The 15,466-nt window shown below is 55.0% G+C and overlaps 4 protein-coding genes across 4 annotated transcripts; 2 read left to right on the forward strand and 2 right to left on the reverse strand.

The window, feature by feature from the left end:
* Positions 1–1,096: 1,096 nt before the first annotated feature.
* On the forward strand, positions 1,097–7,045 carry PG985_015051 (1-3-beta-glucan synthase component-domain-containing protein; the record flags this gene model as incomplete). The annotated part of the gene is made up of 4 exons (XM_066834817.1): positions 1,097–1,308; positions 1,372–1,548; positions 1,619–6,664; positions 6,733–7,045. 4 exons carry the CDS (start codon positions 1,097–1,099, stop codon positions 7,043–7,045), a joined length of 5,748 nt encoding a protein of 1,915 aa, XP_066677427.1.
* A 742-nt stretch (positions 7,046–7,787) lies between these two features.
* On the reverse strand, positions 7,788–10,419 carry PG985_015052 (RINT-1 family protein; the record flags this gene model as incomplete). Its single annotated transcript, XM_066834818.1, has 4 exons — positions 7,788–8,276; positions 8,349–8,398; positions 8,461–8,749; positions 8,806–10,419. The coding sequence occupies 4 exons, from the start codon at positions 10,417–10,419 to the stop codon at positions 7,788–7,790; spliced, it is 2,442 nt and encodes an 813-aa protein (XP_066677428.1).
* A 1,070-nt stretch (positions 10,420–11,489) lies between these two features.
* Positions 11,490–11,869, forward strand: PG985_015053 (uncharacterized protein; the record flags this gene model as incomplete). The annotated part of the gene is made up of 2 exons (XM_066834819.1): positions 11,490–11,589; positions 11,637–11,869. 2 exons carry the CDS (start codon positions 11,490–11,492, stop codon positions 11,867–11,869), a joined length of 333 nt encoding a protein of 110 aa, XP_066677429.1.
* Positions 11,870–12,808: 939 nt separating this feature from the next.
* PG985_015054 (amino acid permease) lies at positions 12,809–14,629 on the reverse strand (the record flags this gene model as incomplete). The annotated part of the gene is made up of 3 exons (XM_066834820.1): positions 12,809–13,392; positions 13,466–14,375; positions 14,459–14,629. 3 exons carry the CDS (start codon positions 14,627–14,629, stop codon positions 12,809–12,811), a joined length of 1,665 nt encoding a protein of 554 aa, XP_066677430.1.
* Positions 14,630–15,466: the final 837 nt, after the last annotated feature.

The raw sequence follows: 15,466 nt of genomic DNA on the forward strand, positions 1-15,466 counted from the left end.
TGTTTTTCTGAACCTGCTTGATTCCAGCAGCGTTGGAACGACCAGAGGCCCGGACCACTTCAAAGCTAAGTAGGACCGAGGGAAAGAATTAGGGAAACTCTTTTTTGAATGCAAAAAGGGTGACCCGTCCATTCGCTATCTTTCGCTTTCAACTCCTACGGCGTGTGCTTGATTTCGACTGCGGCCCGTTACACCTTCGTTCCGCGTTGGTAAAGTCAAAACGACCTCCCCGTAGGGACAAGAACAAGATTTGGAGGATACTTTTGGGAACCCAACTATCGACCTCGCCTTCTTGTTTATACTGCAACAACAACAAAAACATATCACCAACCACCCGACAATCGTTCTTTTTTTTAATTAGGAAAAGAGGTTAGAAGGAGATTGGAAGTTGTAGCACAGCGGCGATTACCACTTTCCCGTTGTTTCTACTAATTCCTTGGGAGATCTTGGTACTGCGAGCTAAAGCGACCGCCAACTTTCCCAGCTTTTTTCTCGTCTGTCCCCCCTAGACCAGCCTAAAGGCCACCCCCCATACGCCGGACCAGCCGCGACCCGCCTGTGTCAATCAAGGAATTCGACCAACCACCACGCCCCCAGACAACAACAACACCCACAACAATCAGCAGTGATTGATCCCGAGGAACTCATTTTCTTCGGTCGATTCTGCTCTTTGTCTGTATTGTCACAACACCTTGCTGTGGCCGGCCACGATTACACATCTGCTACCTTTTGCAGAACAATCACGGTACATAATTTTAATCAGCGACCCGATCGTCGCGACTTCGACACATTCCTTACCGACCCATACGGCGTCCGAATTCGTTATCTACATGAATCTGTGATCTGTAAGTTGTCATAATCATTCCCACCACAACACGCCCATACCATTTGAAGAGCAGGAGCACAGAGCCCGACGGTGCCAAATCCTCCCGTTTTTTGGCAGTTGCGAACCAAGCTGTCCCATCAATCTTCCCGGCTTCAGCACAGCCCCTGCCCAAAGCGCAACCCTCCATGCAACCGCACCTACAACAAACATTCTAACACTTTGACGTATCTAGAGCATCGTCTTTCACGTTATAGCCTCGACATCGCGAAAATGTCGGGCTACCCCGCGGGTGGTGGAGGAGCTGGCGCTGGCGGCGCTGGCCACCACGACGCCTACGATGATGGCTACGGCCATCAGCAAGCTGGAAACACAGATTCGTACTACGACGACCACAACGGTCAATACTACGACAATGGGTACGATGCTCATGGCCAACACGGTGGCCATGGCGGTCAGACCCAGGAAGGTTACTATGATGAATCGTGAGTTTCTTACCCATAGAAGAAAGAGGAATTTGGAACACTGTCTAATGCTTCATTTCACAGGGGATACTACAATGCCGATGCCAACAACCCCTACCATCAAGATGGTGGCTACTACGATAATCAAGACGGATACGGCCAAGACGGATACTACGACCAGCATGGTGGCCAGTACTACGATCAACACGCCCCCCGTGGCGACGGTGACGATTCGGAAACCTTCAGCGACTTCACCATGAGGTCCGACATGGCCCGCGCGACCGATATGGACTACTACGGCCGTGGCGACGAGCGCTACAGCGGCTACCAGGATGGTGCTCGTGGATTCCGCCCCCCCTTCTTCCCAGATGTCATACGCTGGCAACCGTTCGTCGGGTGCTTCCACGCCCAACTACGGTATGGACTACGGCAACGTTCTGCCTGCAGGACAGCGCTCCCGCGAGCCTTATCCGGCATGGACATCTGATGCTCAGATCCCTCTTTCTAAGGAGGAGATTGAGGACATCTTTTTGGATTTGACGGGCAAGTTTGGTTTCCAGCGGGACAGCATGCGCAACATGTACGATCACCTCATGGTCCAACTGGACTCGCGAGCCTCTCGTATGACCCCCAACCAGGCCCTTCTGTCGCTCCACGCCGATTACATTGGCGGAGACAACGCCAACTACCGCAAGTGGTACTTCGCCGCTCACCTGGATCTGGACGATTCAGTGGGCTTCGCCAATGCGAAGGGCAAGGGCAAGAAAAAGAAGAAGAACAAGAAGGCCGCCGACGGTGCTGATGAGACCACGGTTCTCGAGGATCTTGAGGGTGACGACAGTCTCGAGGCTGCCGAGTACCGCTGGAAGACTCGCATGAACCGGATGTCCCAGCACGACCGGTGTCGCCAGATTGCCCTGTTCCTCTGCTGCTGGGGTGAGGCCAACCAGGTCCGTTTCATGCCCGAATGTCTTGCATTCATCTTCAAGTGCGCCGATGACTACTTGAACTCCCCTGCCTGCCAGAACATGGTGGAGCAGGTTGAGGAGGGTACCTTCTTGAACAATGTCATCACCCCTCTTTACCAGTACTGCCGTGATCAGGGTTACGAGATCTCCGACGGAGTTTACGTCCGTCGCGAGCGTGATCACGAACAGATTATTGGTTACGATGATTGCAACCAGCTTTTCTGGTACCCTGAGGGTATCGAGCGCATCGTGCTCGAGGACAAGAGCAAGTTGGTCGACGTTCCCCCGGCTGAGCGTTACATGAAGCTCAAGGATGTCAACTGGAAGAAGTGCTTCTTCAAGACTTACAAGGAGACACGATCCTACTGGCACGTCCTCGTCAACTTCAACCGTATCTGGATCATCCATTTGTCTATGTTCTGGTTCTTCACCGCCCACAACTCGCCTACGCTCATCACCAAGAACTACGAGCAGCAGCGAAACAACCAGCCGCCTCCTTCTGCGCAATGGGCCGTCGTCGGCTTCGGTGGAGGTATTGCCGCTTTGATTCAGGTTTTGGCAACTCTTGCAGAATGGGCCTACGTTCCGCGTAAATGGGCGGGAGCTCAGCATCTTACTAAGCGTTTGATGTTCCTCATCGTCGTATTGATCATCAACATTGGCCCTGGCGCCTACGTCTTCCTTTTCCAGGATAACACCAAGCAAAAGGACCCGCTCGCCCCTCCCAAGGACTCGACCCTGTCGCTGGCTCTTGGAATCGCCAACTTCTTCATTGCTATTATCACGGTTATCTTCTTCGCTGTCATGCCGCTCGGAGGTCTCTTCGGCAGCTACCTTACGAAGAACAAGACCCGCCAGTATGTCGCCAGCCAAACTTTCACCGCTAGCTGGCCTCACCTGAAGGGCAACGATCGGGCCTTGTCCTACGGTTTCTGGGTTGTCATTTTCGGTATCAAGTTCGGTGTCTCGTACATGTTCTTGGCGCTGTCCATCCGTGATCCCATCCGCTACTTGTCCATTATGAACGTCGACTCGTGCAAGGGTGATCTGCTTTTCGGAAAGGGCAAGGCTGCTGCGATTCTTTGCCGACAGCAACCCACCGTTGCGCTCATCCTGATGCTCTTCACGGATTTGATTCTCTTCTTCCTGGATACCTACCTGTGGTACGTTCTGATGAACACGGCGTGCTCCGTTGCTCGCTCTTTCTACCTCGGTTCATCGATCTGGACTCCCTGGAGAAACATCTTCTCCCGCTTGCCCAAGCGTATCTACTCAAAGGTCCTGGCTACCACCGACATGGAGATCAAGTACAAGCCCAAGGTGCTCATCTCGCAAATCTGGAATGCTATTGTCATTTCCATGTACCGCGAGCATCTGCTGGCCATCGAGCACGTCCAGAAGCTGCTTTACCACCAGGTTCCTTCTGAGCAGGAGGGTAAGAGAACTCTGAGGGCCCCCACGTTCTTCGTCTCGCAGGAAGATCACTCCTTCAAGACCGAATTCTTCCCGACCCACAGCGAGGCTGAGCGTCGTCTGTCTTTCTTCGCCCAATCTCTGTCCACTCCTATCCCCGAGCCTCTCCCCGTTGACAACATGCCTACCTTCACTGTCATGATTCCCCATTACAGTGAAAAGATTCTGTTGTCTCTCCGTGAGATTATTCGTGAGGATGAGCCCTACTCCCGTGTCACCATGTTGGAATACCTCAAGCAACTTCATCCTCATGAGTGGGACTGCTTCGTCAAGGACACCAAGATTCTTGCGGACGAAACCTCTCAGTTCAACGGCGAGGAGGAGAAGGGCGAGAAGGAAACTGCCAAGACCAAGATTGACGATCTCCCCTTCTACTGCATTGGTTTCAAGTCTTCCGCTCCTGAATACACTCTGCGAACTCGTATCTGGGCTTCTCTCCGGTCCCAGACTTTGTACCGCACAATCTCTGGTTTCATGAACTACAGCCGCGCCATCAAGCTTTTGTACCGTGTTGAGAACCCCGAGGTCGTCCAGATGTTCGGTGGAAACTCCGACAAGCTCGAGCGCGAGCTCGAGCGCATGGCCCGCCGCAAGTTCAAGCTGTGCGTTTCTATGCAGCGTTACTCCAAGTTCAAGAAGGAAGAGATGGAAAACACCGAGTTCCTTCTCCGTGCTTACCCCGATTTGCAAATTGCCTACCTGGATGAGGAGCCACCCCTGAACGAGGGCGAGGAGCCTCGCCTGTTCTCTGCCCTGATCGATGGTCACTCCGAGCTTCTCGAGAACGGCATGCGTCGCCCCAAGTTCCGCATTCAACTGTCCGGTAACCCTGTTCTTGGTGATGGAAAGTCCGACAACCAGAACCACGCCATCATCTTCTACCGTGGAGAGTACATCCAGTTGGTCGACGCTAACCAGGACAACTACCTCGAGGAATGCCTGAAGATCCGCTCCGTCCTGGCCGAGTTCGAAGAGATGAAGTCCGACAACGTTTCGCCCTACACTCCTGGTGTCAAGACCGTTTCTCCCGACCCTGTTGCCATTCTCGGTGCCCGTGAATACATTTTCTCTGAGAACATTGGTATCTTGGGTGATGTCGCCGCCGGAAAGGAACAGACATTCGGTACTCTCTTTGCTCGAACCTTGGCCCAGATCGGTGGTAAGCTCCATTACGGTCATCCTGATTTCCTCAACGGTATCTTCATGAACACTCGTGGTGGTGTGTCCAAGGCTCAGAAGGGTCTGCATCTGAACGAGGATATTTACGCCGGTATGAACGCTTTACTGCGTGGTGGACGTATCAAGCACTGCGAGTACTACCAGTGTGGTAAGGGCCGTGATCTTGGTTTCGGCTCCATTCTCAACTTCACCACCAAGATCGGAACGGGTATGGGTGAGCAGATTCTGTCTCGCGAGTACTACTACCTCGGAACGCAGCTGCCCCTGGACCGCTTCTTGTCCTTCTACTACGCCCATCCTGGTTTCCACTTGAACAACATGTTCATTATGTTGTCGGTCAACCTCTTCATGATCACGCTGCTCAGCTTGGGTGCCCTGCGCAACCAGACCGTTCGCTGCGAGTACAACGTCAACGTCCCCATCACGGATCCTCTCCTGCCCACGGGTTGCGCCAACACAGATGCTCTTATGGATTGGATCTGGCGTTGTATCATCTCCATCGTTTTCGTCGTCTTCATCTCCTTCGTGCCCCTTTGCGTCCAGGAACTCACTGAGCGTGGTGTCCTGCGTATGGCCCTGCGTTTCGGCAAGCAGATCTGCTCGCTCTCGCCCTTCTTCGAAGTCTTCGTTTGTCAGATTTATGCAAACGCTGTCGAGCAGGATCTTTCGTTTGGAGGTGCCCGTTACATCGGTACCGGTCGTGGTTTCGCCACGGCGCGTATTCCCTTCGGTGTGCTGTACTCTCGATTCGCTGGTCCCTCCATCTACTTCGGCGCCCGTCTTCTGATGATGTTGCTTTTCGCCACCTTGACTATCTGGCAGGGTGCGTTGGTCTACTTCTGGATTACGCTCATTGCCCTGGTCATTTCGCCCTTCCTGTACAACCCTCACCAGTTCTCGTGGAGCGACTTCTTCATCGATTACCGTGACTACCTTCGCTGGTTGTCTCGTGGTAACTCGCGATCTCACTCGTCTTCGTGGATCAACTACTGCCGTCTCTCCCGAACCCGTATTACTGGTTACAAGCGAAAGACTCTGGGTGATCCCTCGGCCAAGGGCTCTGCCGATGTCTCGAGGGCTGCTTTCACCAACATCTTCTTTGGCGAGATCTTTGCCCCGCTCTTGTACGTCGCGGTCACTCTGATCCCTTACCTCTTCATGAACGCCCAGACTGGTGTCGTGGCAGGCAAGGACGGAAACGCCAAGTCGGTTGGTCCCACCAACTCCCTGCTCCGTGTCGCCATCGTCGCGCTTGCGCCCATTGCTATCAACATGGGTGTCCTGTTCGCCATGTTCGCCATGGCCTGCTGTATGGGTCCCGTCCTGAGCATGTGCTGCAAGAAGTTCGGTAGCGTGTTGGCTGCCATTGCCCACGCCCTTGCTGTCATCATGCTTCTTGTCTTCTTCGAGGTCATGTACATCCTTGAGGCTTGGGACTTCGCGAAGACGATCATTGGTATGATCACCGTCGTGGCTATCCAACGATTCATTCTCAGTCTCATCGTCGCCCTGTGCTTGACGCGTGAGATGAAGGGAGACACCTCCAACATTGCCTTCTGGACCGGAAAGTGGTACTCCATGGGTTGGCACTCGATCTCTCAGCCCGGTCGTGAATTCCTTTGCAAGGTCACCGAGCTGAGCATGTTTGCTGCCGATTTCGTCCTCGGCCACATGATTCTGTTCCTTATGGCTCCCTTCGTCTGCATTCCCAAGATTGACATGCTGCACTCGATGATGCTGTTCTGGCTTCGACCTAGGTATGTTTGATCCAACTCCCCAATCCCCCCTACTTACAGAAACTTTTGCTAACCAACCTTGCGAACAGTCGTCAAATCCGCCCTCCTATCTACTCCCTGAAGCAGTCCAAGCTTAGAAGGAGAAGAGTGATCCGCTTCGCCATCCTCTTCTTCACTCTGTTCTTCATCTTCTTGGCGTTGATCATTGGCCCTGCTATCCTCAACACCTATGTTGTCAACCAGAAGTTCTGGAGCGGCCTGCCCATCCCCATGGACTTCTTGCAGCCATTCAACCAGTCCAACAACAACACGATTGAGCAGGAGACGGGAACCGGACGACCTGGCTACCCATCGCAGTCACCGACTCCCCTCCCGGGCCTGGTTAACAGAGCGTTGTTTTAACTTCCGGAGGAGCAGTGGCTGTATCATAAAAACCCTCTAGCGGGCAGGCGATATTGACCCGGGCCTGAGTGAGGCCGTGGGGGAAAGGGCTTGCCCGGATGGGAAATGCGTTGTATTTCTGGTGTTTGCATGGTACACGGCTTATTATTATATTCTCTCTAGAGTCACAGGCATCAGTTTCGCGGGGGTTTTTCTTTTGATTTTCAAATTCCTTCGGGACATGACGAGAAGTAATTATTGTACTCAGAGATGTCTCTCCTTCCTTTGCTGGGCGGCGCAGGTATACATACTACAAGAGGAGAAGGAGGTGTGGTACCTGGGTCCAGCAAGAGAGAGAGACGCAATCGATCAATCAAACAAAATATGGATCTAATATTCAACTTTGTGTTCTTGTACGTGATATGGTGACTGAACTAAATTGACTGGCTTTTTGTGATGGTATATGTATATACGTAGCTATCACCTGTAGTAACATTGGACAGGATGGACAATGGCGAATACTGACATACACAACTGAGGCTCATCCACGGTTTCTTCGCCTCCCTAAACTGACATGACTCTTACCACCTTTTCTTGTGACGGCCATTTCTAAAAAGCTCAGCGGCCACTTTGGGCTCGTTATTGTGAGGCCAGGCCACGGAGTAGGCGACTGTTATCTAGTATCCAAAACATATATCGATGTAGTATAAGTAAAGCGTTTACCATTTATTCAAATCTATATCTTGTCTATCGTCCCATTCATCTACTCGCTATTCTCCACCCGCCTCTGCAAGATCTTCCTCGCGTCGACGGGCTCCAGCGTCTGGATCCCGAGGTCTTCGAGCGCCCTCCTGGCCTCCTGGTTATCCGTAAACATGCGGTCGCTGATCTGCTGCAGGGAGAAAGGAGACGAGGACGAGTCATTGCCTTTATCTTCACCATCACCACCATTGTTGTTCTCACGGCTGGACCCGTCAGAAGTAGGAGCCTCCATGGGCAAGCTGAGCAACCGCACGGCCTCCTCGAGCTGCGCCATGGCCGCTGAGCCTTCGGGGATGTGGCGGTCGACAAGGGACAGAATGGCCTGGATATCGCGCGCGAACTGGGCGGCGCCGAGGGTGGTGAAGTTCTGGCGGAGCAAGATGCCGGACCACAGGGCGTCCTGGAGGGTGTCGAGGGCCTCGCGCCAGACCTTTTTGTACGTCGCCGTGCTGAGCGCCGAGGCGAGGAAGGTCAGGTTGCGCTTCATGATCTGTTTTGGTTTCCCTCTAGTCAGTGTTTGGTCCTCTCAGGCGAAGTGCTGAAGGATGGGAGCAAGTCTTACCCTCAAGGGCTCATCGAGCTCGGCTGTCACGGCGAGTTGGGAGGGGTCGACTACACGAATAAGTTAGCCCCTGGCTAGGCGACGATATTGACGGTTTACATTGCAAACTTACCCGACGCCTCGCTGCTCACGATGCTCCACTGCGGCTTGGTGAGGTACGGGCGGAAAGCGGTCTGGTGGGATTCGACCAAGGCCACCTTAAGGAACTTCTGAGCGCTCTCGCGGCGTTTGCTATAGAACTTGATCGTCTCGTCGAAGATGGAGCCGTCGCCCTCGGAGCCGATCTCGGACGACGTGCGGCCCTTGACGTGGTCGTAGCTCATGCCGCCCACCAGGTTGGTCTGGTCGTCGTCGGCTTGCTTGGCGCGGCCCTTGAGGTCCTCCCACAGCTCGATGAAGAACTGCGTCTCGTTGTTAGTGTCCACCCTTACTGTTGTAGTTTTCCGAGATAACTTACCTCCTCGTTGCCCCAATCGCTCAGTGTTGACACAATATGGTCCGCGCTCCCCAAGACTTTGCACAAGGCCTCCAAACCCCCGGTTCCTTCCAGGGCGGCGAGCTGCTCCTTGGATACGCCCTGTAGTGTACGGGCGACTGTTGAGGTCAATGATGCGTACGCCTCCAAGGAGTCAAGCAAGCGGCTGTGATACTGATCCAAAATCTCCTGCTGGATGTCGATCAGGAAGCGGATCTTGTGAGGCAGGCGCCGGACCCTCTCGTACTGCGACGTGACCGACCGCAGGAGATCGGTGACGCGTACGGCGCCATACGTAGGCTTCATCTTGCCGGGGGTGCTGTAATCGTAGTCGATGTTACGCGCGTCCGGGGAGTTGATGATGGTCTGGTAGCGCTCAAGGGCAAACTCTTTCTCGAACTTGAGCCACGCGCGGAAGTACTGGTCGAGGACCTCGGACGTGAGGCCCGGCCACCCGTTCTCGGCGTCGCCCCCATCGTAGCTGAAGCGCGACCGGATGGTGTCGTCGAAGTCCATGAGCTGGACTATGAGACTGCTGAGGTACTGCGGGTTCTTCAGCCCGTGCTGCACGACGCTCTCCACCTTCTGCCGCAGGACCGGCAGGAGCGCCGTGATCAGGGCGCAGGCGGGGTCGGTGTACGCCGTCGTCTCGGCCGCCTTGGTGCCCTGGAAGCGCGACGCCAGGACGTGGTCGAAGTTGGAGCGGAAGAAGTCCTCCCACTTATCGACGAGGGAGACGAAGTTGGGTAGGCAGAAGGTGCCAAAGGCGGCGGGGGCGCTCGTGCCGTTGTCGCCCATGAACTGGAAGCGGAACCACTGCACGAAGGACCGGGCCATGACGTCGACGGGCAGCAGGTTGACGAGCGACTCCGAGTACAGCACCTCAGGCACCTGGAGGTCCATCGACTTCTCGAACGCCTCGAGCCACTCGCCGTCCACCTCGGCGCCGGGGTCGACGGCCGCGGGCCAGTTGCGCGCCTTCAGCACCGCGCCCAGCTCCTCCGACATGGTCTTCTTCATCTCGTCCCACAGGCTGCTGGCGACCTGCTCGACGTGGCCGACCAGGTGGCCCGCGGCCTCGTCGGCGGGCCCCTGCAGTTCGCGCAGCTGGCCCGCGAGCTGCCGCAGGCGCGTGTAGGGCCGCAGCGCCTCCTTGGGGTCCTGGGGCAGGTGCGACCGGGCCTCGCGGCGCATGGCCTCGACGTCCTGCAGCAGCGCGACGTAGCGGTGCGCCAGCTCGATGCGGTGCAGCTGCTTCATGGGCGCCTCGAGGCGGCGGATCGCCTCGTCGGGGGCGTCGGACTGGTTCATGATCTGCAGGCGCAGGTCGATGCTCTGCTGCAGCTGGTCGAAGTCCTCGATCTGCTTCGCGATGCCGCCCTGCCGGTCCTGCGCCGAGCGCCGCACGTCTTCGAGCTCCTGCGCCGCGCCGTCGAGCTGGGTTTGCAGCTGCTGGCGCTGCAGCTCGACGTTGGCCAGCAGGCTGTCGAGGTTCTCGAGGTCCGTCACGGATTGTAGTTTGTCGTCGAGGTAGTCCTCGAGCCGGATGTCGGGCTCCATCGATTGGGCGCGGGTGAGCGTCGCGTGCGCCGCCATTTCGTTCGTTTGATCTTCTCCTTGCTCGTGGGAATGGCTTCAGGGGGTTGTTGTCGTTTGTTGATTCGGGGTGTTTTGTTGACTTTCCTAGAGCAGCAAGTTATCCTCTACCCGACGGCTGAAGTGTCATCAAGGCCCGGTTTGGCTTGATTGCAATGTGGTGGGGCCCAGAGCTACCCCGCAAAACTGGTTACTTGCATTTCCATGCCTTATGACATGCTTCCTGGGGCCATACATCATGGCCTAATTATTGCAGGTAGGAGGCCCCTAAGAGTTTTCGTTTGGAGAAGGCGAACTCAGTACCAATACTGAAGGGGGTACTAAGAAACGAAGCATCGTATCGTATCCCATACCAATGGAAATTGATCATGTTGCTGCATGTGCTTGATACTTCAATGGCAATATCTGATCCAAAAGGCTATATGTAGTCGTACGCGATAATCTATTTGCATATGCCATGCTCACTCCTTAATGCCGTCGCCTTCAGTCGTATGTTTGGTGACATTCAGTACTATTCGATCCTCACCCCCACGCCGACTGGCCGCTCGTCCGCTCCGAAGTCTTCCCAACCCATAGACATTTGACGTCAGCGTACACCGGTTAGCTCCCATGTTCTTCTGAGCCCAGCCAGTGAAGCGCCTGTCCGATATCAGTTTTTCGTCTTGGTGCCCCGAAGCTTTAGCATCTGATGTCACGCTAGATGGCGATGGCCAAGCTTTGCTTAGTCCGGGGGGTGCCGTCAACCGCCGCTACTGACTCCCGAACGCACGCATTGCGACCAAATTGAATCGGGGACTTTCACGAGTCTGTCATGGAGGAAGATCGGGATGTATGGGAACCAATAACCGCATCGAAGGTTATCTTGTACTTACTGAAGGGGAAGCTCGGTAGTTACATCTGTAGTTATATGAAGTCCGGATCCCCTCGTGGCGTTCAAGACAAGGGAAGGTGGTTTTGTCCCGTTCCACCTACTCTGCTTTTGCAATGTCATGACATCGTCACGTAGTGTCTGCCGTTGCCCACGAAATTGATTGAAAACTTCTAGTTTCCACACACCTCGTGTATCAATCATGAGAAGCTTTCTTATGCACAAGATGTCGGAGGAGCAGGCCACACAGGAGCCACAGGAGCGACCACGGTCGTTCGGTATAGGCGGTGCTGGAAACATCCGTCAGTACTTAACTTGCTGTCTATTCCTCATCCTTGCCTCCCTTCAGGAGGCCGCGCAGCTGATATCAGGGGTACAGGAACACGAGCCGACGCGACCCTGTCAGAAATTGCTCCTGCGCCATCCCCCGACAAGCAAGAGCAGCCCCGGCGGCGGAGTAGCGTCTTCAGCAGCAGCTCGTACGCCGAGGGCGAGCGGAGGCAATCCAAGCTCGTCGATAACATGAAGGGGATATTTAGACGGTCATCGACAAAAGAAACGGAGCAAGAAGATGACAAATAGCAAATGGGTTTGTTACATCCATTTTGGATGTAGATGACACGACGGTGGTGGCAATCGCATCGATGGCCGAAAAGATTGACAAACAGCTGAGCTGGTGCTTGATTAAACAAACTTGGTTGATTACCTATGGACGGCACGAGGATAATACTCGGTGTCGGGCGGGCCATGAAGACACCATCATGGATTGACGAATGCTACGAATACACTAAATGCATGAAGCATTCACAAGTTGATATTATCTTCAAGAGAGAAAAATATGTTACTCTAATTGACCAACTGAGTATGAAAATGGGTACGAGGTAGCCTATGAATGTGACAACTGCATGGCTGAATGTGTCAAAGGAGCCAAAATCAACTGCAAAAAGAGACATTGGAGCTTGATCCAATCGTGGAAAACTGGAAAAAATTTGGCGGCGCCCGGAATCGAACCGGGGTCTACACGGAACCGTTATGATGCTAGACCACAACGTGTTGTACTGACCACTATACTACGCCACCTGAGGTGAGTGGGCTTGCCAATTGTTGTGGGATTGAGCGGTTATGGGGGGTTATGAATACTACAAAAACGTCCATAAGCCCATCCAGAAACCAGGCAATTTTTCGCCTGCGAAACCTCGGTGAGCAACCTAACCTACATACGTTCCTATATGCTGCGACCCGTTTTCGAGCACGAGGTTGAAGTTATTCCACGCCAAATGGCGGAAATAACCTTCCGAGATGAGTAATGTCAGCATTGCAGTAGTTGTAGGTCAAAGCTACATACTTCCAACATTATTACGGGCGGGGACATACAACAACCTTGGCGGCCAGGGAACTCTCTGTTCACGGTTTTACTGGATTAAAGCGCATTGTCATTCTCATGCTCATATTGAAAATCAGGTATATGTCATTAATTAAGTGTCCCTTGGGTATCGCGCAGATGCGAACCCAGCCCATCCATTACCACAAACGCTCCCAGCAGCGCCTCGCGAAGCCCATCTGCGCCAGCCGCGCCTTCTCGACCTCCTCGATGCCGCCCTCCTCCCAGCGGCGGCACTCGTCGTCGATCTCCTTCTTGCCGCTGATGAGGTCGGCCTCGGCGGGCTTGACCATCCGGGTGCGCTTGAGCAGCTTCCAGACGACGAACATGAAGCCGCCCCAGCCGACGGCGAAGTAGGCGGTGATGAAGCTGCGCGTGTCGAACGGCACGAAGGCGCTGTAGCCCACGAAGAGCAGGGCCAGCCAGCCGATGACGAGCGCCACCCAGGGCGTGTAGGGCGTCAGGGGCGCGCGGTAGGGGAGATTGGCCGGGTCCATGTTCTGGGCCTTGCAGGCGCGGTAGAAGCCGATGTAGGCCGTCAGCATCATGACGTACGTCATGATCAGGGCCGTCGTCGTCAGGTCCACGAACCAGTAGAAGACCTCGACGGCCGAGTTGGACGACACCAGGAAGGTGATGCAGGTGATGGCCGACACGGTGAGGACGGCGTACATGGGAACACCGGCCTTGTTGCACTTGGCGAAGATCTTGGGCGCTTGACCGTCTACGATTACAGTAAGTTAGCACGCACGTTCGCTTTGAGCTGTCGAGGAACAGAAAGTGAGAGAGAGACTTACCCTTGGCCAGACCGTACAGCGTCCGCGACGACGAGTAGAGATAGGCGTTACCGCACGACCATCCAGACAACAAGATCAGCGCGTTGACCAGGTCAGGGAGGAAGGGGATGCTGAGGTTCTTGATGCCGACGACCCAGGGAGAGGCCGCGGCGCCGGGGTCCGAGTTGGCGATGGCGCCCAGCAGGAGGGGGTCGCGCGAGGAGCAGATGATGCCCACACACAGGACTCCGACAACGTAGAAACCGACCAGACGGTAGAAGATCAGCTTGGCGACACGAGGGATGGTCCGGCGGGGGTTCTGGATCTCGCCCGCAGCCAAGGCGATCATATCGGGACCGGCAATGGTGAAGGCGGCATAGATGACGACCTTCCACCAACCCAGGAACCTCCCCGTGTCTCCGGTCGTGTAGTACTCATGGATCGCGTTGCCGCCGCTCCAGTTGCGGAAACCGTAGGCGTCATGCTTGGGGTTGCCTCCAGACATGGTGATAAGCGTCACCAGGCACAGTCCGAACAGCAGGATGACCTTGGTGGAGGCCATGATGAACTCGGACTCTCCGTACCACTTGACGGCTACCACGTTGAGCAACAGGCAGGAGACCATGGCCATGGCGATCCAAGCGGCCGGGTTGACGTCGGGCAGCCAATACTGCATCACGGTGGCGACGGCCGAGTACTCGGTGCACACCAGCATGACGCCGGCGAAGAAATAGGTCCAGCCCATGGCGAAACCCAGGGCCGGGTCGAAGAAGCGCGCGGCCAGCTCGAAGATGCTGCCCTTGGTGGGCAGGTAGGCGCACATCTCGGCCACGCATAGGTTCAGGGGCCACACGAACATGATACCCCAGAAGGCGTACCCCAGAAGCAGCGAGAGTGGGCCTGCCTTACTCAGTACCCCGCCAATACCGACCTAAGCGCTATTGTCAGCGGCGTCCGTCCCGACACACCCCAATTTCGGCAGTGCCTGAGAGAGAAACATGAGATATTGCTTACCCAAAGTCCAGTACCAATCGATCCGCCGATGGCCATGAGCTGCACATGTCGCGGGCTCAGACCGCGCTTGGTCTCCTGATATTGATCAGCAGCGACAACGGCAATGTCTTCGCTGCCGGTGTTGGTGTAGGCAGGCGTGATGCCGCCTCCCTTCTTTTCGGTGTCATCCATTATGGCAGGAGTTGATGACTACGGAACAGAGGGTGATAGGAGATGAGTTGGGTGAAGGGGAGTTTCCGTGGTGAAGCAAGCCCTCAATCCCAAAGGGGACATTTCGAATGCTATATATGCGAGAGACGGCATGATGGCTCTCTGGGGATATATTGAGCGAATTGATAACGTGGTTGTTACATAACAGGGAACACCCACGCAGATACACGAGAGACTGGAGAGAAGAGAGAGCCTGGATTGCACCTGGACAGAGCTAAGGAATGAGGGTAGAGACGACATGGTGGTTGAGCCAGTCACCAATCACCACTACTACTGCCCCACCGAGATAACGAGGTTCGCCCTCAGCGGCTTGGCAACCCGACTAAAACGGGCCTAACCCGTGCCAACCCCAGACTGCCAAGCCGCTTAGAGCGACGATAACGGCTCTCGTTGATAGCGAAACAACAGAGAGAGGAGGGAACAAGCACCACCACCCACCAACCACGCGACAACGCCCTCCCCTGGCCTTCTCCCCTTCTACCGTGAACCACCTAGCCCTGCCGGCGACAGAGCTGAGAACATGCTTTACCCCAAAGCCAAGTAGCGGTGATTTCTTGGCTGCTGCCATTCGCATGGACATCCCTCTTCGGACCAAGGCTGGGCTTGGCCCTGTTGCAATCGCATGGACTTTCCTGTTCCTGCCTCCTTCCATCCCGTTATCCGGTAGTGTGGTAACATGGGGAGGCAGCTGATACGCAATTCGGCCTATCTGATATGCTGAATTGCGGTTCAGGGCTGATTGCTGGCCTTACTAGATATGATTCATAATGTAAGTTAGGTAGGCAAATGTATCCACCC

Source organism: Apiospora marii (assembly GCF_038362585.1).
Source record: "Apiospora marii strain CBS 49790 chromosome Unknown utg000012l_segment0_segment0, whole genome shotgun sequence".
NCBI classification, from domain to species: Eukaryota; Fungi; Ascomycota; class Sordariomycetes; order Amphisphaeriales; family Apiosporaceae; genus Apiospora; species Apiospora marii.